The sequence below is a fragment of the Balaenoptera physalus genome (genome assembly GCF_965194825.1).
Source record: "Balaenoptera physalus genome assembly, chromosome: X".
Taxonomy (NCBI): Eukaryota; Metazoa; Chordata; class Mammalia; order Artiodactyla; family Balaenopteridae; genus Balaenoptera; species Balaenoptera physalus.
This window is the reverse complement of record NC_138903.1, coordinates 17542457-17556953: the sequence shown is the minus strand read 5'-3', so window position 1 is coordinate 17556953 and position 14497 is coordinate 17542457. Positions and strand designations below refer to the sequence as shown.

The following is a 14497-nucleotide window of genomic DNA, read 5'->3' as shown; positions in this document are numbered from 1 at the left end:
GCTGTTTTGTTTTGTTCTTGTTTTTGTTTGGTCCTTGTTCCTTCCAGTGGAGGCCATAGTGGAGTTTGACTACCAGGCCCAGCACGATGATGAGCTGACGATCACCGTGGGTGAGATCATCACCAACATCAGGAAGGAGGATGGAGGCTGGTGGGAAGGACAGATCAATGGCAGGAGAGGTTTGTTCCCTGACAACTTTGTAAGAGTGAGTACAAAGCGAAACCCTTTTCCTGTCTCCTGTGTGGGTTCTACTGACCAAAGCTGTGGTGGCACTTGCGGAGGAATTTCATGGGACTCTTTAAGAGGATGAGATGACAGCTTGACCTCTTGGATGCTGTCAAGAGGAGCACGTATAGCTTTGCCCTTGATATCGGGGGGTACTTGTTTTGAAATCACTTTCTTAAGGCCCGGAATGTTCTCTTTCCAAACTGTGTATCACTTAGAAAATGCTGGAAAAATGTCAAGCTTGTCAAATTGTTTTATTTGTGGACTTGTTTATATGCTTTGATAGTTTCAAAGACTCTTGCCCTTTACCATTCCATTCAAAATGGAGGTGAAACTCAGTTTTGACCACTTAAATCAAGTAGCAGTCAGACTAAATGCAGAATTCCAATTCTGCCATGTTTCTACCTTTGTATCATATTGCTTTTTTGATAGGAATGGTATTATTTTCCTTTTCCCCTTTATGGCCATGAAGCATTGAGTAAAATCTATTTTTTTCAGTAAGGTTTTGAAATTTATGCTCTCTGCAGAAGGGTTAATTACAAAAATGTAACTCAGTCATGTTAAGAAATTTCATACCACACAGTTGTAAATAATAGTGGGAATTAGGTTAAAGGGGGGGGGGGCGGGAAATCACCTGCAGGCTGATCCCAGAGGGAAATACCAAGTGGGTCTAAAAAGTCCCTGGACTGTATCCTTCCCGCCCAGCGCTGGACCAGGTGGGCCTGTTCTTGGTGGGGAGGGCTGCGTGCAGGAATCCCCGGGGCCCCTGATGTAGTTCCGGTGGCACCAGACCATGCCTGAGACCTGGGGCCGTGGGGGGCAGGTGGTGTAGGGGACGCTGGGCCCAGAGAAGCAGGTGCCCCCCTTAAAGAGCCATGTGGGCTACATGGGAGGGTTTTATGGAAGGGGGTTGTTGAGGAAGAACAGTGATATGCTCCAGGCTTCACCCCCTGGGCCCTCTACCGGTACCCTGCCCCCCGCCCCCAGTCTAGAACAAATAGAAAGCCAGTTTCATCTTTCTTCAGGATCTTGCCTCAGAGGATCCTGCTGACTTTTTCCTTGTTCTTTCTTCTTGGTGTGCAGAAAGCTGGGGAGAGTTTTGTGGGTTACATGCTGATAAACCTTGCTTTCTGTGAACAGTCGTGGGAGGGTAGACATTTCTTCTTGGACTACAGTTGAACCTGGCAGCCCTCTCTCTCCCATTTTAAGAGGAGGAAAGCCTCACATCTGGGTCCCCTTGGGTTGAGTCTACTGATGTGTAAATGAGGGTGAATTCTTTTGCCCTTCTAAACAAAATCCCCAGTTTGGGGACAAGGACCATCCTTGAAGTTGAGCCAAATTCTGGGTTGGAAGGGGGACTTTTCTGGATAAAAGAGGCAAAGCTTGCAGTGAAGATGAAGGAGGAAGGAGTGAGAGGGGAGGACCGTGGGAAGGAGGGGAGGACTGTCGGAAAGAGGGAGGAGGACCGTGGGAAGGAGAAGGGACTCCAGCTCCAGTTTAGAAGGTGGGCCCTGCTTTGGAAGCCTTTAATGTGTCCTGTTGGCTTATTCCAAACCACAAATCCACAGACTCTGAAACTTCAAGGTTGGCCTTTGCTCAGGGCCGGGGCACCATAAGTGTTTGTGGAGGCCAGGGCAGGGAGGGCAGCGCGGGAAGAGCCCCAGGAGCGCCGGGGAACAGGAGCTCGTCACTGTGACCAGGGGAGTGATGTGCTTCACTGCCAGGACCTCTATCCAGCCCTCTCCATTCGCTCAGCCTTGGGCTGGGCCAGCGTGGGCCACGGCAGCGGGTCCTGCCCCACGGTGGCCCACGGGCTTTGTCTCAAGGGGAGGCTGGTGGGAGATGGCGGGAGGGAGGCCAGCAAGGTCAGGGGTTATCCCGCCGGCTCCCCGCTCTAGGCTTGCCTGGGTCTGGCTGTGTCCCTCCACCAGGTGGTGGCTGCTCCCATCAAGTCCCTTTCTTCTGTGCATTCCTTTCCCCTCATCCCGGCAGGCCTGGGGCTCCCTTGTTTCCAGCCCTCAGCTGCCGCCCCGGAGCGTCTCTCTACCTCACCTACTTTGTAAAAGTCACTTTATTAATCCCACCTCATATTACCTAACTCGAGTGTGCCATCTGGGTTTTTCCCCCCTCCCGAGCCCGACTACTTCATCAGGCTAGTCTGAGGATTAGAGGAGACAGTGCGTGGAAATCACTTAGCATGTGGCCGGCCACCTTCCGAGTGTGCCGCTGTCCCTGTGGTGAAGGAAGGGACCCTCTCCCCTGGCCTGAAAGCCCCTGCCCTTGCCTAACACTTGTCTCACCTAGGCTAGAGCACCTCCAGGGAGGGGAAGTCTCATGCTTGGGAGGTGCTTGTTCCCCCTGGGCCAGAAAGGATGTGACAGGACCGGCTGGGGCTGTACCACTTGTGGTTGTTAGACTTGGCAGAAAAAGAAACTTCTCTTCTTTCGGATGGCTGAGTCTATCTTCAAGTCTTCACCCACTGGGAATGTTTTAGGCCTATTATTGAAAATCCAGTAGGTGGAGGCCGTACAGTTTAACAATAAAGAACACTGCCGTAGAGAGTTCTAGAAGCTGAAAATACATCTTTAGGTAATAATAATCATATTGGCATAAGTTCACAGTTTTGGAAGTGGGTTTACACATGCCTTATTTAGCTTAAGAATCATTTGTCCCCAGACTGAATTGGGTAATCTTGTGGCATCCCGTTGTTTATTTGTGTACTTTTATGCCAGTTACCACTGTCAGAGAGCTTACCTTAAGCATTTTCTTGATTCATTTATCGGATCCTTAATCAGTGTCCCAAATGAACCTGATCTCCTAAAGTGTGTGGATTCAGTATCCACCTGCAACTCTGTATTGTCTCAATTTCTCAAAGGAAAAATACCAGGCAGTCCGGCCACCCCATCGTTAAGAAGATGCCTGGGCTTTGCCACCTCTGGGGTTGAGATTTGTTGGCACCCATAAATGTACCTAACCAGGCCCCATGGCCTTTTGGGTTTGTTCCTCTTTTTCTTTTATTTAGTTAGTTCTTATTTAATTTATTTACTGTACATGTAGAAGAAGAATCTTAAAATCCCTCTTCCCTTTCTTCTCTATACCTCTCTCTCATCCACTTCTTTTAGAATACATTTTTCTTTATCCGTCCTCCTTTAAAAAATTTATTCATTTCCAGGTGCAATTTACATAGAGTAAAATGTTGAAGTCATAATTGTATGGCTTGATAATTTTTTTTAATGTAAGTGCGTGCCTCTGTAAGCATCATCCAGATCAATTTTATTTCTATCCCTCTAGAAAGTTCCACCATGCCTTTTCCCAGTCATTCCCCCTCTCATAGGTAATCTGTCATCATAGATTAGTTTTGCCTGTACTGGAGTTTCATGTAAATGGAATCATACAATATGTGCTCTTTTATATATGGCTACTTTTGCACAACAAAATGTTGTTGTGTATAGCAGTACTTTGTTCTTGCTGTATAGTATCCCATTTTATGAATAAACTGTAATTGGTTTATCCACTCTCCTGTGGATGGACATTTGGGTTGTTTCCAGTTTGGGTATTTTATGGAGACAGGCACTCATTTCTCTTGTGTATATACGTGTAGGAGTGGAATTACTGCCCTCCCTCACTTTCAACATATATGTTTTTCTCTGTTTAAATCTGTGGCCTCTGTGCAGGTGGGGTGTCCCACCTGTGCTGGGGCCTCATTTGTGCCTGAGTGTGGTGGTCTTTGCATGGTTGACCTTTGAGTATGACCACTGAGGGGTCCTTAAGCACAGAACTCAATGTCCCAGGGATCATTTGATTGTTGGGCCCATGAACTATCAAAGGCTCATTCTTAGATTGTTAAAAACATGCCAATAGAGAGCATGTGTCAAAGTTTTATTGAACTCATCTAATGAGAGAACTAGCATAATCACAAAACTGATTCAGTGAGGATGTGAGGAACTGATTAAAAAGTCCCTGGAAAAAGGAATGTTCAAAGAAGATCAAAATGAAAACAACATTGTAAATTCAACTATACTTCAATAAAATTTTTTAAAAAAAGGACAAAGAAGATCAAAATGGGTTCATGTCTTAGAGGACAGTAAAGTCTTAACCTCTGGGGTTATCATCTCTACCAGAAAAGAAAAAGAGGCTATGGCATACCTTATTGTTTTTCTACATGTTATCCTCGGACTTTTATAGAGTTGTAAAATGTCCTAATAAAGTGTTGGTTAAATCAGGTTATGTTTTCAGAGGGAATCAGATGACCCTTCGGGGTGCGGGGGGCACACTTATTAGGAAATGGATCAGCATGACATTAAAAGTTCACACGATGATCATTTTTGGCTTCATTTCCAAGTTTTGGGTATTTTTTTCTGCATAGACCACAATAGACCATAATATGGTATATAATAGTAGGAGGCACTAGGATGAAATCCTCAAAGTCATTCATTTAAAAACAAAATGCCTGCCCTCCTGAGACCTGAAACTACCACCTAGACAGCCAGCAATGAGAGGCAGATGTGGGCTCTTTCACAGGGGTTCATTTTCCCCATGTTGGATTCACTGACCAGTGTCCCCCTTTCAGAACCTTACCTCAGAGGCAGACAACAGTGGCCATGAGTCCAGCAAAGGATTTATTAGCAGCCTTTTCCTGAGTTCTCCTGACGTGTATCCAGACAGACGACGGAATTTCAAAAGGCAGAGAGGCCTTGAACCCATGGCTTGGACCGCCACGCACGGCTCTGCCTGCTTTGGGGGGCGACCTTTGGTGAGGGGCAGTGGGACCCAGGCTCTCGAGTAGAAAGCAGGAAGCTGCAGCAGGGGTTAAAAGAATGTGCTTGTTGATCTTTAAGTCGCTCTGTGCGCGTAGCACGTGCCGCAGCCACAGGCCCCTTTGTCGGAGGCCGAGGTGTGTTTACTTGTAGTTGCAGGTCTTATGCTGAGTGTAACAGTTTTCAGCTCGGTTTCCTATTGCCTCAGCTTTAATCTGCTAGGTGTTTTAGATCTCTGTCTGGCGTATCCAGAGCCTTTTTTGTGTTTGTGTAAAGTGGCTGGTGAAAATGGTCATTTTTTTCATCGATGAGGTGGAAGGTGAGGCTTTTGCATATTTGCACGTCTGAGATAAAGCTCATGCTTACTTTGCTTGTCTTGATTTCAGAAAGAATCACAAATTTACTTCAACAAGTGGCATAACGGAGAGATTTCCAAGTTGCTATTCTATACTCAGAGACCCTGAAGTAGATCTCTTGGATCCAGTTTCACTTTGCTTTTTCACCCCAAGGGCCACTGATTTTGTGAAGTATATGGGATATTGTCTTCAAGGTACTTGTCTCTCTTGGAAAGGTGGCGCGCGTTTTCCAGGTGTGTTTCATAGCGTGCCCAGCCTCCTCCTGCTCACGACGTCGCGGTGATGTGCTCGGGGGTGGGGTCTGCCGAACTCCTCAGGGAGCGTTTACCGGGCGTCTGCGACGTGCTGGCACCAGAGGCTGTGAGCACAAATGAGACGCCTGAAATGGAACAAGGTATCGTTACGAATGTAACTTCTTCCACAGGAGGACAGTGTTAGCTCCTGTGACCTGGCCTTTGGTCACACTTTACTCTGGGGCGCACATGTTAGACACTGTTCTGCAAATATGATCCTGATTAAAGTGCCACTTGTGAGGGTTTTGACTGGATTCATCAGGCAGCTCTGTTGGAACACGCTAAATGAACCTACAGTTATCTTTTGGCCCTGATTGCTGTGTTACTTTATGGAATAATAATGACAACATTCTCTTGCAGGCTTGCTGGCTGCCTGGCTTTGTATGCATTATGTATAATCTGCTCATGTCTGTCTGTGTATAAGGAATCAAATTTGTTGAACACTTAACGCCAGGCAGGAATGAGCCTAAGCCCTTCACATGCTTTATCTCATTAAATCCTTTACACCACTCTATGGCATAGGTACCATTTTTTTTTATCATGCCCATTTTTTAGAAGAGATAACTGAGGCATCTTAAGGTTAAAAGACTTACAAGCTATGAGGAGCAGAAAACTTTGGAACTTGAGCAGACTGGCGCTAGACCCTGAGCTGAAGCAGGCAGCACTATCTGGGTGTCCAAATTGTTCTGATGGGGTTAAGCCCCTCACCATTATTACCCGCTGCATCCTGCCTTCCCTGAGTGTCCTGTCGATATTTTGCACATTTTTAAAATTTTATTTATTTTTACTTTTGGCTGCGTTGGGTCTTCATTGCTGCACACGGGCTTTCTCTAGTTGCGGCGAGCGGGGGCTACTCTTCGTTGCAGTGCGCGAGCTTCTCATTGCGGTGGCTTCTCTTGTGGAGCACGGGCTCTAGGCACACGGGCTTCAGTAGTTGTGGCACGCGGGCTCTATAGAGTGCAGACTCAGTAGTTGTGGCACACGGGCTTAGTTGCTCCGTAGCATGTAGGATCTTCCCGGACCAGGGCTCGAACCCGTGTCCCCTGCATTGGCAGGCGGATTCTTAACCACTGCGCCACCAGGGAAGCCCCTGCTAGTCTTGAGTTAAGAAAAAATTACAAAGTTACTTTACAAGTGGCATCAAGTAGAGATTTCCAGGTTGCTATTCTATATTCAGAATCATGGTTGTGAACTTGTTTTCTGCATTTTAAAGGATTCTCTTCAGAAATCAGGTATTTCAGCTCAAAAGAGCAATCTTTGCCTGGATTTATGGGCTGGTGCTGTTTGTCCTATGAATTCTGAAAGCAAGTCAATTCGGGAAAATATTTCATTTTACTCATTTGTAAGGAGGCTTGTTATTTTGCGGTGTTTAGGATATGCTTTTCAGAAGGATCTTGGTTGTCTTTTCTAAGAGTGGTAAATAATCCAGTTGTGTGACTGTCTAGTTGTTCCCCATCCATGGGGCCCTTGCAAACAACCAATTCCAACTCGAATTATTCTTTAAACTTTCAATATATAGTTTTCTTTTAGGGAACAAAATCTTAAAACTAACAACTGGAGCCTGTTAGATGCTGTTATAAAAAATGGTACTCCAGGAAGGGTCCGGAGTAATTAAAGACAAGTGTGTTGCCAATAAAAGCCACACCAGTTGGCAGATTCCTCAGGCTTTGTCACTTGCAGCGCAGGAAATGTGTGTGTGTGTGTGTGTGTGTGTGGAGGGGTGTCTTGTGACTCAGGGAGAGCGGTCCCCTGACCGAATTGATCTTGCTGATTATGCATAATGCAGTTTTATCTTCTTAATGACCGGATTATCGAATCTGAGCTTAGAAAGGGACTTTGGAATCATGTGTTTCAACCCCCAGCTTTCTAACAGGTCAACATCTAAACCATGTAAGATGTTGCTGTGATCATTACTGGACACTTAAAACTTGTATAGTGTGGTGGTCCCACAGGGGGCCCTAAACCACTGAGTGTCCAGTCTGGCCCTGCTCCAGGCACACTGCATCGTCAGAAGTTTGGAGTAGGGGCAGGAGTTGGTGTAGGGGCCTTGGAATATTTTTAAAAGTTCATGTGACTTGCTGCTTGATGAAGCTTGGGCACTCCTTTTGTACAATGGGACTGATGGGCAGTGTCATCCTCTTTAATATCTTTTCTCAAGCAGGCTTGGTAGCCTGTGACCTGTAGTTCTACATTTGAAAATATTATGTTATTTCTAAAGTACCTTTATGAATGTATAAGGAAACATAACCATGCTGGAAATTGTAAAAAAAAAAATGTGTACCACAAATACAAAAACAACGTACCAATATGTAAACTGCTCTATGTGAGTCCATTAGAATTTATACATTCTGATTGCAGATACTCTGGATTAACTAAACACTGGACTAAACGCTGCCTTCTACCCAGTGGTAGTGAGGTGGGCAGAATTTCTAGCAGTGGTCCCCAAGATTCCACTCCTTGAATCCCCAGAACCTGTGAATGTGATGTTATATGGTGCAGTTGACTTTACAAAAGAGAGATATCCAGGTGGGCTTAATCATAGCACGTGAGCCATTAAAAGAAGAGAAATTTCTCTGCCTAGTGGCAGAAGAGGAAGTCAGAGAGATTGAAAGTGTGAGGAGGACTTGTGGCTTTGAAGATGGAGTGGTCATGTGAGAAGGCATACAGGCAACTTTATTGGAGCAGAGAGCAAACCTTGGCTGGCAGCCAGCAAGGAAATGGAGACCTCAGACCTCCTGCTTCAAAAATTGGATTCTGCCAACAACCTGAGTGAGTTTGGAAGTGGATTGTCCTCCCGAGCCTCTAGATAAGAGTCCAGCCTGGTTGTGTGTGGCTTAAAATACAGATAGCAAACTGTATCTGGGGCAGTTTGCTCCTTCCCTACTGGCGTATTGTCAGTGGAGACCAAATGGGAAGTCTGGACTCTCACCCTCTGCCCTGGGCGCAGCAGTAGTAAGTGGCCCCCCTCACCCTCTCCACTAGATCGCGGGGAAGATCTTCCAGAGGAGGGAGCTGGAGAAAGGGATTCATTAAACCCGTGTAGGAAATCTTGAGCAAAATCCTGACCAACACATACATGAATCTGACCAGAATTAATGTGCCAAAAAGTTTGAGAAAATAAACTACAGTGTGAAATGCCACCCAGGTTTTCAGAGTGACCTCTAGGTAACACAAATGAAGAAGACCAGAATAGCCTTGCAAGGGCTCTGGAAACTAAACTGTCATCGGCATCACAGCCCACAAAAGTAGCCCAGGATCTACATGCTTAATCTAAATAGGGTCAGTGCCTGCTAAATTTAAATAGGATCCAGAGTCTTATAACATAATAGCTCAAATGCCCAGGATACAGTAAAAAAAAAAAAAAATCACCTGTCATACCAAGAACCAGGAAAATTGGAACTTAAATGAGAAGGCAATCAACAGATACCAACACTGGGAAGACTCAGATGTTGGAACTGTCTGACAAAAGCAGCCATCAGAAAAATGCTTTAATGAGCAATTACGAACACTATTGAAACAAGCAAATAATTAGAAAATCTCAGCAAAAATTAGAGGTATTAAAAAAATGGAAATTATAGAACTGAAAAATAAATCACCATATTAAGTTCACTGGATGAGCTTAATAATAGAGATGACAGAGGAAAGAATCAATGAAGTTGAAGACAGATCAATAAAATTTACCCTGTCTATCTGTTGTCCAGACAACAGATGGAAACTAGTCTAAAAAAAAAAAAATGAACAGAGCCTCAGAGACCTTTGGTACAATAACATTAGGTCTAACATTTGTGTCATTGGAGTCCCAGAAGGAGAAGAGAAGACTATAGAAATAAAAAGTATTCGAAGAAATTATGGGTGAAAACTCTCCAAATTGGGCAAAAGGGATAAACCATCAGAATCAAGAAGCTGAGCAAAACCCAAAAAGGATAAACCCAAAGAAATCTATGCCAAGACACATAATAATCAAACTTCTCAAAACTTCTTTGTCTTTAGACAAAGAAAAAACAGAGAGTGAGAAACAATGTATTACCCATAGCAGAAGAATGATTTTAATGACAGTGGATTTCTAATATGAAATCATGGAGTCTAGAAGGAAGTGCACAGCATTTCCAAGCGCTGAACAAAAAGAACGTTGCACTCTGAGTTCTACATCTGGTGAAAATATCCTTCAGGAATAAAGAGAAAATAAAAACATTCTCAGATGAAGGAAAACAAAGAAAATTTGTCAACAGCAGACCCACCCTTAAATAATGGCTAAAGAAAGTTCTCTAAACAGAAAAGTAAATGATAACAGGAGGAGGCCTGGAACTCCAGAAAGAAACAAAACAAAACAAAACAAAAACAGTGGATGGGTAAAAATAGAAGTACGTTCAATAGGCTGTTTTTATCCTTATTAGCTTTTAAAATTATGTTTAATGGTTGAAGCATAAGTTATAATATCATCTGGTGTGATGTCAATATATGTAGAGATACTATATGAGAAATTATGTTTAAAAAGTGGGGAGAGGGGACTTCCCTGGTGGTCCAGTGGTTAAGACTCTGTGCTCCCAATGCAGAGGGCCCGGGTTCGATCCCTGGTCAGGGAACTAGATCCCACATGGCACAACTGGGAGCCTGCCACAGCTAAGGCCTGGCGCAGCCAAATAAATAATTAAGACCCGACGCAGCCAAATAAATAAATATTTTTAAAAAAGAATATTAAAAAGTGGGGAGAGGGACTTCCCTGGTCACGCAGTGGTTAAGAATCCACCTGCCAATGCAGGGGACACGGGTTCAAGCCCTGGTCCGGGAAGATCCCACATGCTGCGGAGCAGCTAAGCCCGTGTACCACAACTACTGAGCCCGCCTGCTGCAACTACTGAAGCCCACGTGCCTAGAGCCTGTGCTCCACAACAAGAGAAGCCACCGTGGTGAGAAGCCCACACACCGCAACGAAGAGTAGCCCCCGCTCACCACAGCTAGAGAAAACCTGCATGCAGCAATGAAGACCCAAATGGAAGTAAGGTTTCTACACTTCAGTTGAAATGGGAAAGCATTGATACCAGTAGTCTCTGGTAAGTTCCATATGTATATTGTAATAACTAAAAAAAACCCCAAACGGCTAAAAAAACTAAAAACCAATAAAAAGCTATACAATGAGATATACTCAAAAAGTCTATAGATAAATGTACAAGTAACTCACAGGAAGGCAAGAAAAAGGGGAAAGAGGAATGATAAACAGGAAATAAAGAGAAAACAAATAATACAATGGCACACCTAAGCCCTAACATCAATAATTACTTTAAGTGTAAATGGTCTAAATATACCAATTGATAGAGATAACAGAATGGATAAAAAATGTGACTTAACCATGTGCTGTCTACAAGAAACTCACTTTGAATATATTGCTATAGGTGCATTAAAAGTAAAAGGGTGGAAAAAGATATACCATGTAAACATTAATTTAAAAAAAAGCAGGAATGGCTATATATAATATCAGATAAAGTAGACTAGAGAGCAAAGAAAATTACCTGAGACAAAGAGGGACATTACACAATGATGAAAATGTCATTACACTAAGAAAACACAACAATCCTAAATATGTATGAACCAAACAACAGAGCTGCAAAGTACATGAAGCAAAAACTGATAGAACCTGAAAGACAGACACATCCACAATAATAATATTTGGGAACTTCAGCATCTCTCTCTCAGCATTTGAAAGAACTACTAAATAAGATATCAGCAAGGATATAGAAGAACTGAACAGCATTATCAACCAGGCAGTTCTAATTAATATTTATAGGACACTCCACTCAAAAAACAGCCTAAAACACATCTTTTTCAAGTACTCGTGAAACATTTACCAAGTTATACCATACCCTGGGTCATAATACTGACCTCAATTTATTTAAAGGAGTGGAAATAATACAGAGTATGTTCTCTGACCATAATGTAATCAAACTAGAAGCTGACAACAGAAAGATAACAGGAAGATCTCCAAACACTTGGAAATCAAATAACACACTTCTGAATAATTCATAAGTCAAAGGGGAAGTCTCAAAGGAAATTTTTAAGAATACATCAAGGTGAATGAAAATGAAAACACAGCATATTAAAGTTTATGGGACACAGCTAAAGTAGTGCTGAGAGGAAATTTTATAGCACTAAATGTTTAAGTCAGAATGGAGGAAAGATCTGAAATCAATAATCTAAGTTCCCACCTGAAGAAACTAGAAAGAGAAAAGACCCCCTGCCCCCACCAAAGCAAGCAGAAGAAAGGAAGTAGTGAAGATAAGAGCAGGAATCATTGAACAGAGAAAAACAACAGAGAAAATCAATGAAAAAGCCGGTTCTTTAAAAAGATCAGTAAAATGGTTAAATCTTTAAGATGACTGAAAAAGATAAAAAAGAAGATACAAATTGCAATATTAAGAATAAAACAGGGGCTATCACTACAGATCCTGCAGCTATTAAAAAGACAGTAAGAGAATACCACAAACAATTCTATACACATACATTTGACAATTTAGATGAAATGGACCAATTTCTTGAATATCACAAACTACCAAAACTCATCCAAGATGAAATAGGTAATCTCAGTAGTCCTATAACTGTTAAAGAAATTGAATTCATAATTTAAAAGCTTCCAAAAAAGAAATCTCCAAGACTAGAAGGTTTCATTGGAGATTTCCACTAAACATTTAAAGAACAGGCACCAATTCTACATAATCTCTTCCAGAAAATACAAGAGGAGAGAATGCCTTCTTGTTCATTTTATGAGGCCATTACAACTTGATACCAAAACCAGACAGACAGTACGAAAACCCAACAAACCAACATCCCTCAAGAGCATAGACACAAAAATCCTTCACAAAGTAGTAGCAAGACAAATCCAGCAACATATAAAAAGAATTATGTACTGTGACCAAGTGAGGTTTATTCTAGGTATGGAAGGCTGCTTCATTGTTTGAAAATCATTGAATGTAATCCACCATATCACCAGACTACAGGAGGAAAAAATAATCACATAATCCTATAAATTGATGCAAAAAAATCATTTGAGAAAATTCAACACAGATTCATGATAAAAACTCTCAGCAAAGTAGGAATATAGGGGAATTTCCCCAGCTCGATAAAGAGCATCTACAGTTAACATCATGCTAAAAGTGGTGAAAGACTGAATGCTTCCCCCGCCCCAGGAACAGGAACAAGGCAAGGATGTCTGTTCTCACTAGTCTTATTCCTCACAGTACTGGAGATCCTAGTCAGCACAATGCTGAGAAAAGAAATAAAAGGCATACGAATTGGAAAGGAAGAATAAAACTGTTCCTGTTTGCAGATGACATGATTCTCTACGTAGGAAATCCCAAAAATCTACAAAATAACTCCTGGAACTAATAAGTAAATTCAGTAAGATCACAGGATACAAGGTCCACACACAAAAATTATTTCTCTGTCCTAGAAATGAACATATGGAAACACAAATTAAAAGCACAATACCATTTATAATCAATCCTAAAACAATTGAAATACTTAGGTATTAATCTAACAAAACATGGGCATGATGTGTGTGCTGAAGCTACAGAATGTTGGTGAAGGTATTCAAAGGCGATCGAGATAAATGGAGAGGCAGATACCGTGTTCGTGAATTGGAAAAGTCAACAAGGTAAAGATGTTAGTTCTCCCCAAATCTATAGGTTTACTGTAGTTCCTGTCAAAGTCCCAGTAAAGTGTTTTTTTGTAGACTAGCTTGTTTTTCAATTTATATGGAAAATCAAAGGAATTAGAATAGGTAAAACAAGTTTGAAAAAGAAGAACAAAGTAGAAGGCGTCTATTCGATTTTATGACTTACTTTAACAGCTAAAGTAATTAAGACACTGTGGTATTGGTGGAGGGAAAGATACCGAGGTCAATGGAACAGAATAGAGAACCCAGAAATAGACCCACACAAATAGGCCCAACTGATCTTTGACAAAGGTACAAGAGCAATCCAATAAAGGAAAGAGTCTTTTCATCAAATGGTACTGGGTCAGTTGAACAGCCAGAGGCAAAAAATGAACCTCTACCTAAACCTTACACCTTATAAAAATTATCTCAAAATGGATCATAGATTTAAATGTAAAACATAAAACTATAAATGTTTGAGAATTAAACACAAGAGAAAATCTTCAGGACCTAGGCCTAGGTGAAGAGTTCTTAGACATCACACCAAAAGAACATTAAAGAAAAAAAAATCAGTCAGATTTCTTCAGAATTAAAAACTTTTGTGAAAAACCCTGTGAAGAGGATGAAAAGACAGGTTACAGACTGAGAGAAAATATTTGCTAACCACATGTCTGACAAAGGACTTGTATTCAGAATGAATCAAGAACTCTCAAAATGCAATAGTAAGCAGTCAAAAAATCCAATTAAAAATGGTTAAAAGATGTGAACAGACATTTCACCAAAGAGGATATACAGATGGAAAATAAGCACGTGGAAAGATGTTCAACATCATTAGCCATTAGAGAAATGAGAATTAAAATCACAATGAGATAGTACTATGTATTCTAATATCTATTAGAATGAGCACTAGAATGGCTGAAACAAAAAAATAGTAGTAATGCCAAATGCTGGCAAGGGTATAGAGAAACTGGTTCTCTCAGACGCTGCTGGTGGGAATGTAAAAGGGTTCACGCAGTCTGGAAGATAGTCTGGCAGCTTCTTATAAAACTAACTTTGCACTTGCCAAGTGACCCAGCAGTTGTATTCTTGGACATTTCATTCCAGAGAAATAAAAATTTATGTCTACACAAAAACCTGTACAGGAATGTTCACGGCAGCTTTATTTATAATAGCCCCGAATTGGAAGCAACTTGAATGTCCTTCAGTGGGTGAATGGTTACA

At 42.0% G+C, this 14497-nt stretch overlaps 1 protein-coding gene across 5 annotated transcripts in view; it reads left to right on the top strand.

Annotated features, from left to right (window-relative positions):
• The window catches only part of SH3KBP1 (SH3 domain containing kinase binding protein 1), a 337837-nt gene that overhangs the window by 48941 nt on the left and 274399 nt on the right, over positions 1-14497 (top strand). For 4 of the 5 annotated variants that reach the window (XM_082447084.1, XM_082447089.1, XM_082447085.1 and 1 more), the window contains exon 2: positions 48-205. In XM_082447084.1, the coding sequence (XP_082303210.1) occupies positions 48-205 (158 nt within the window). The remainder of the gene's footprint in view (positions 1-47; positions 206-14497) is intronic. The other variant, XM_082447088.1, reaches the window with a different exon arrangement.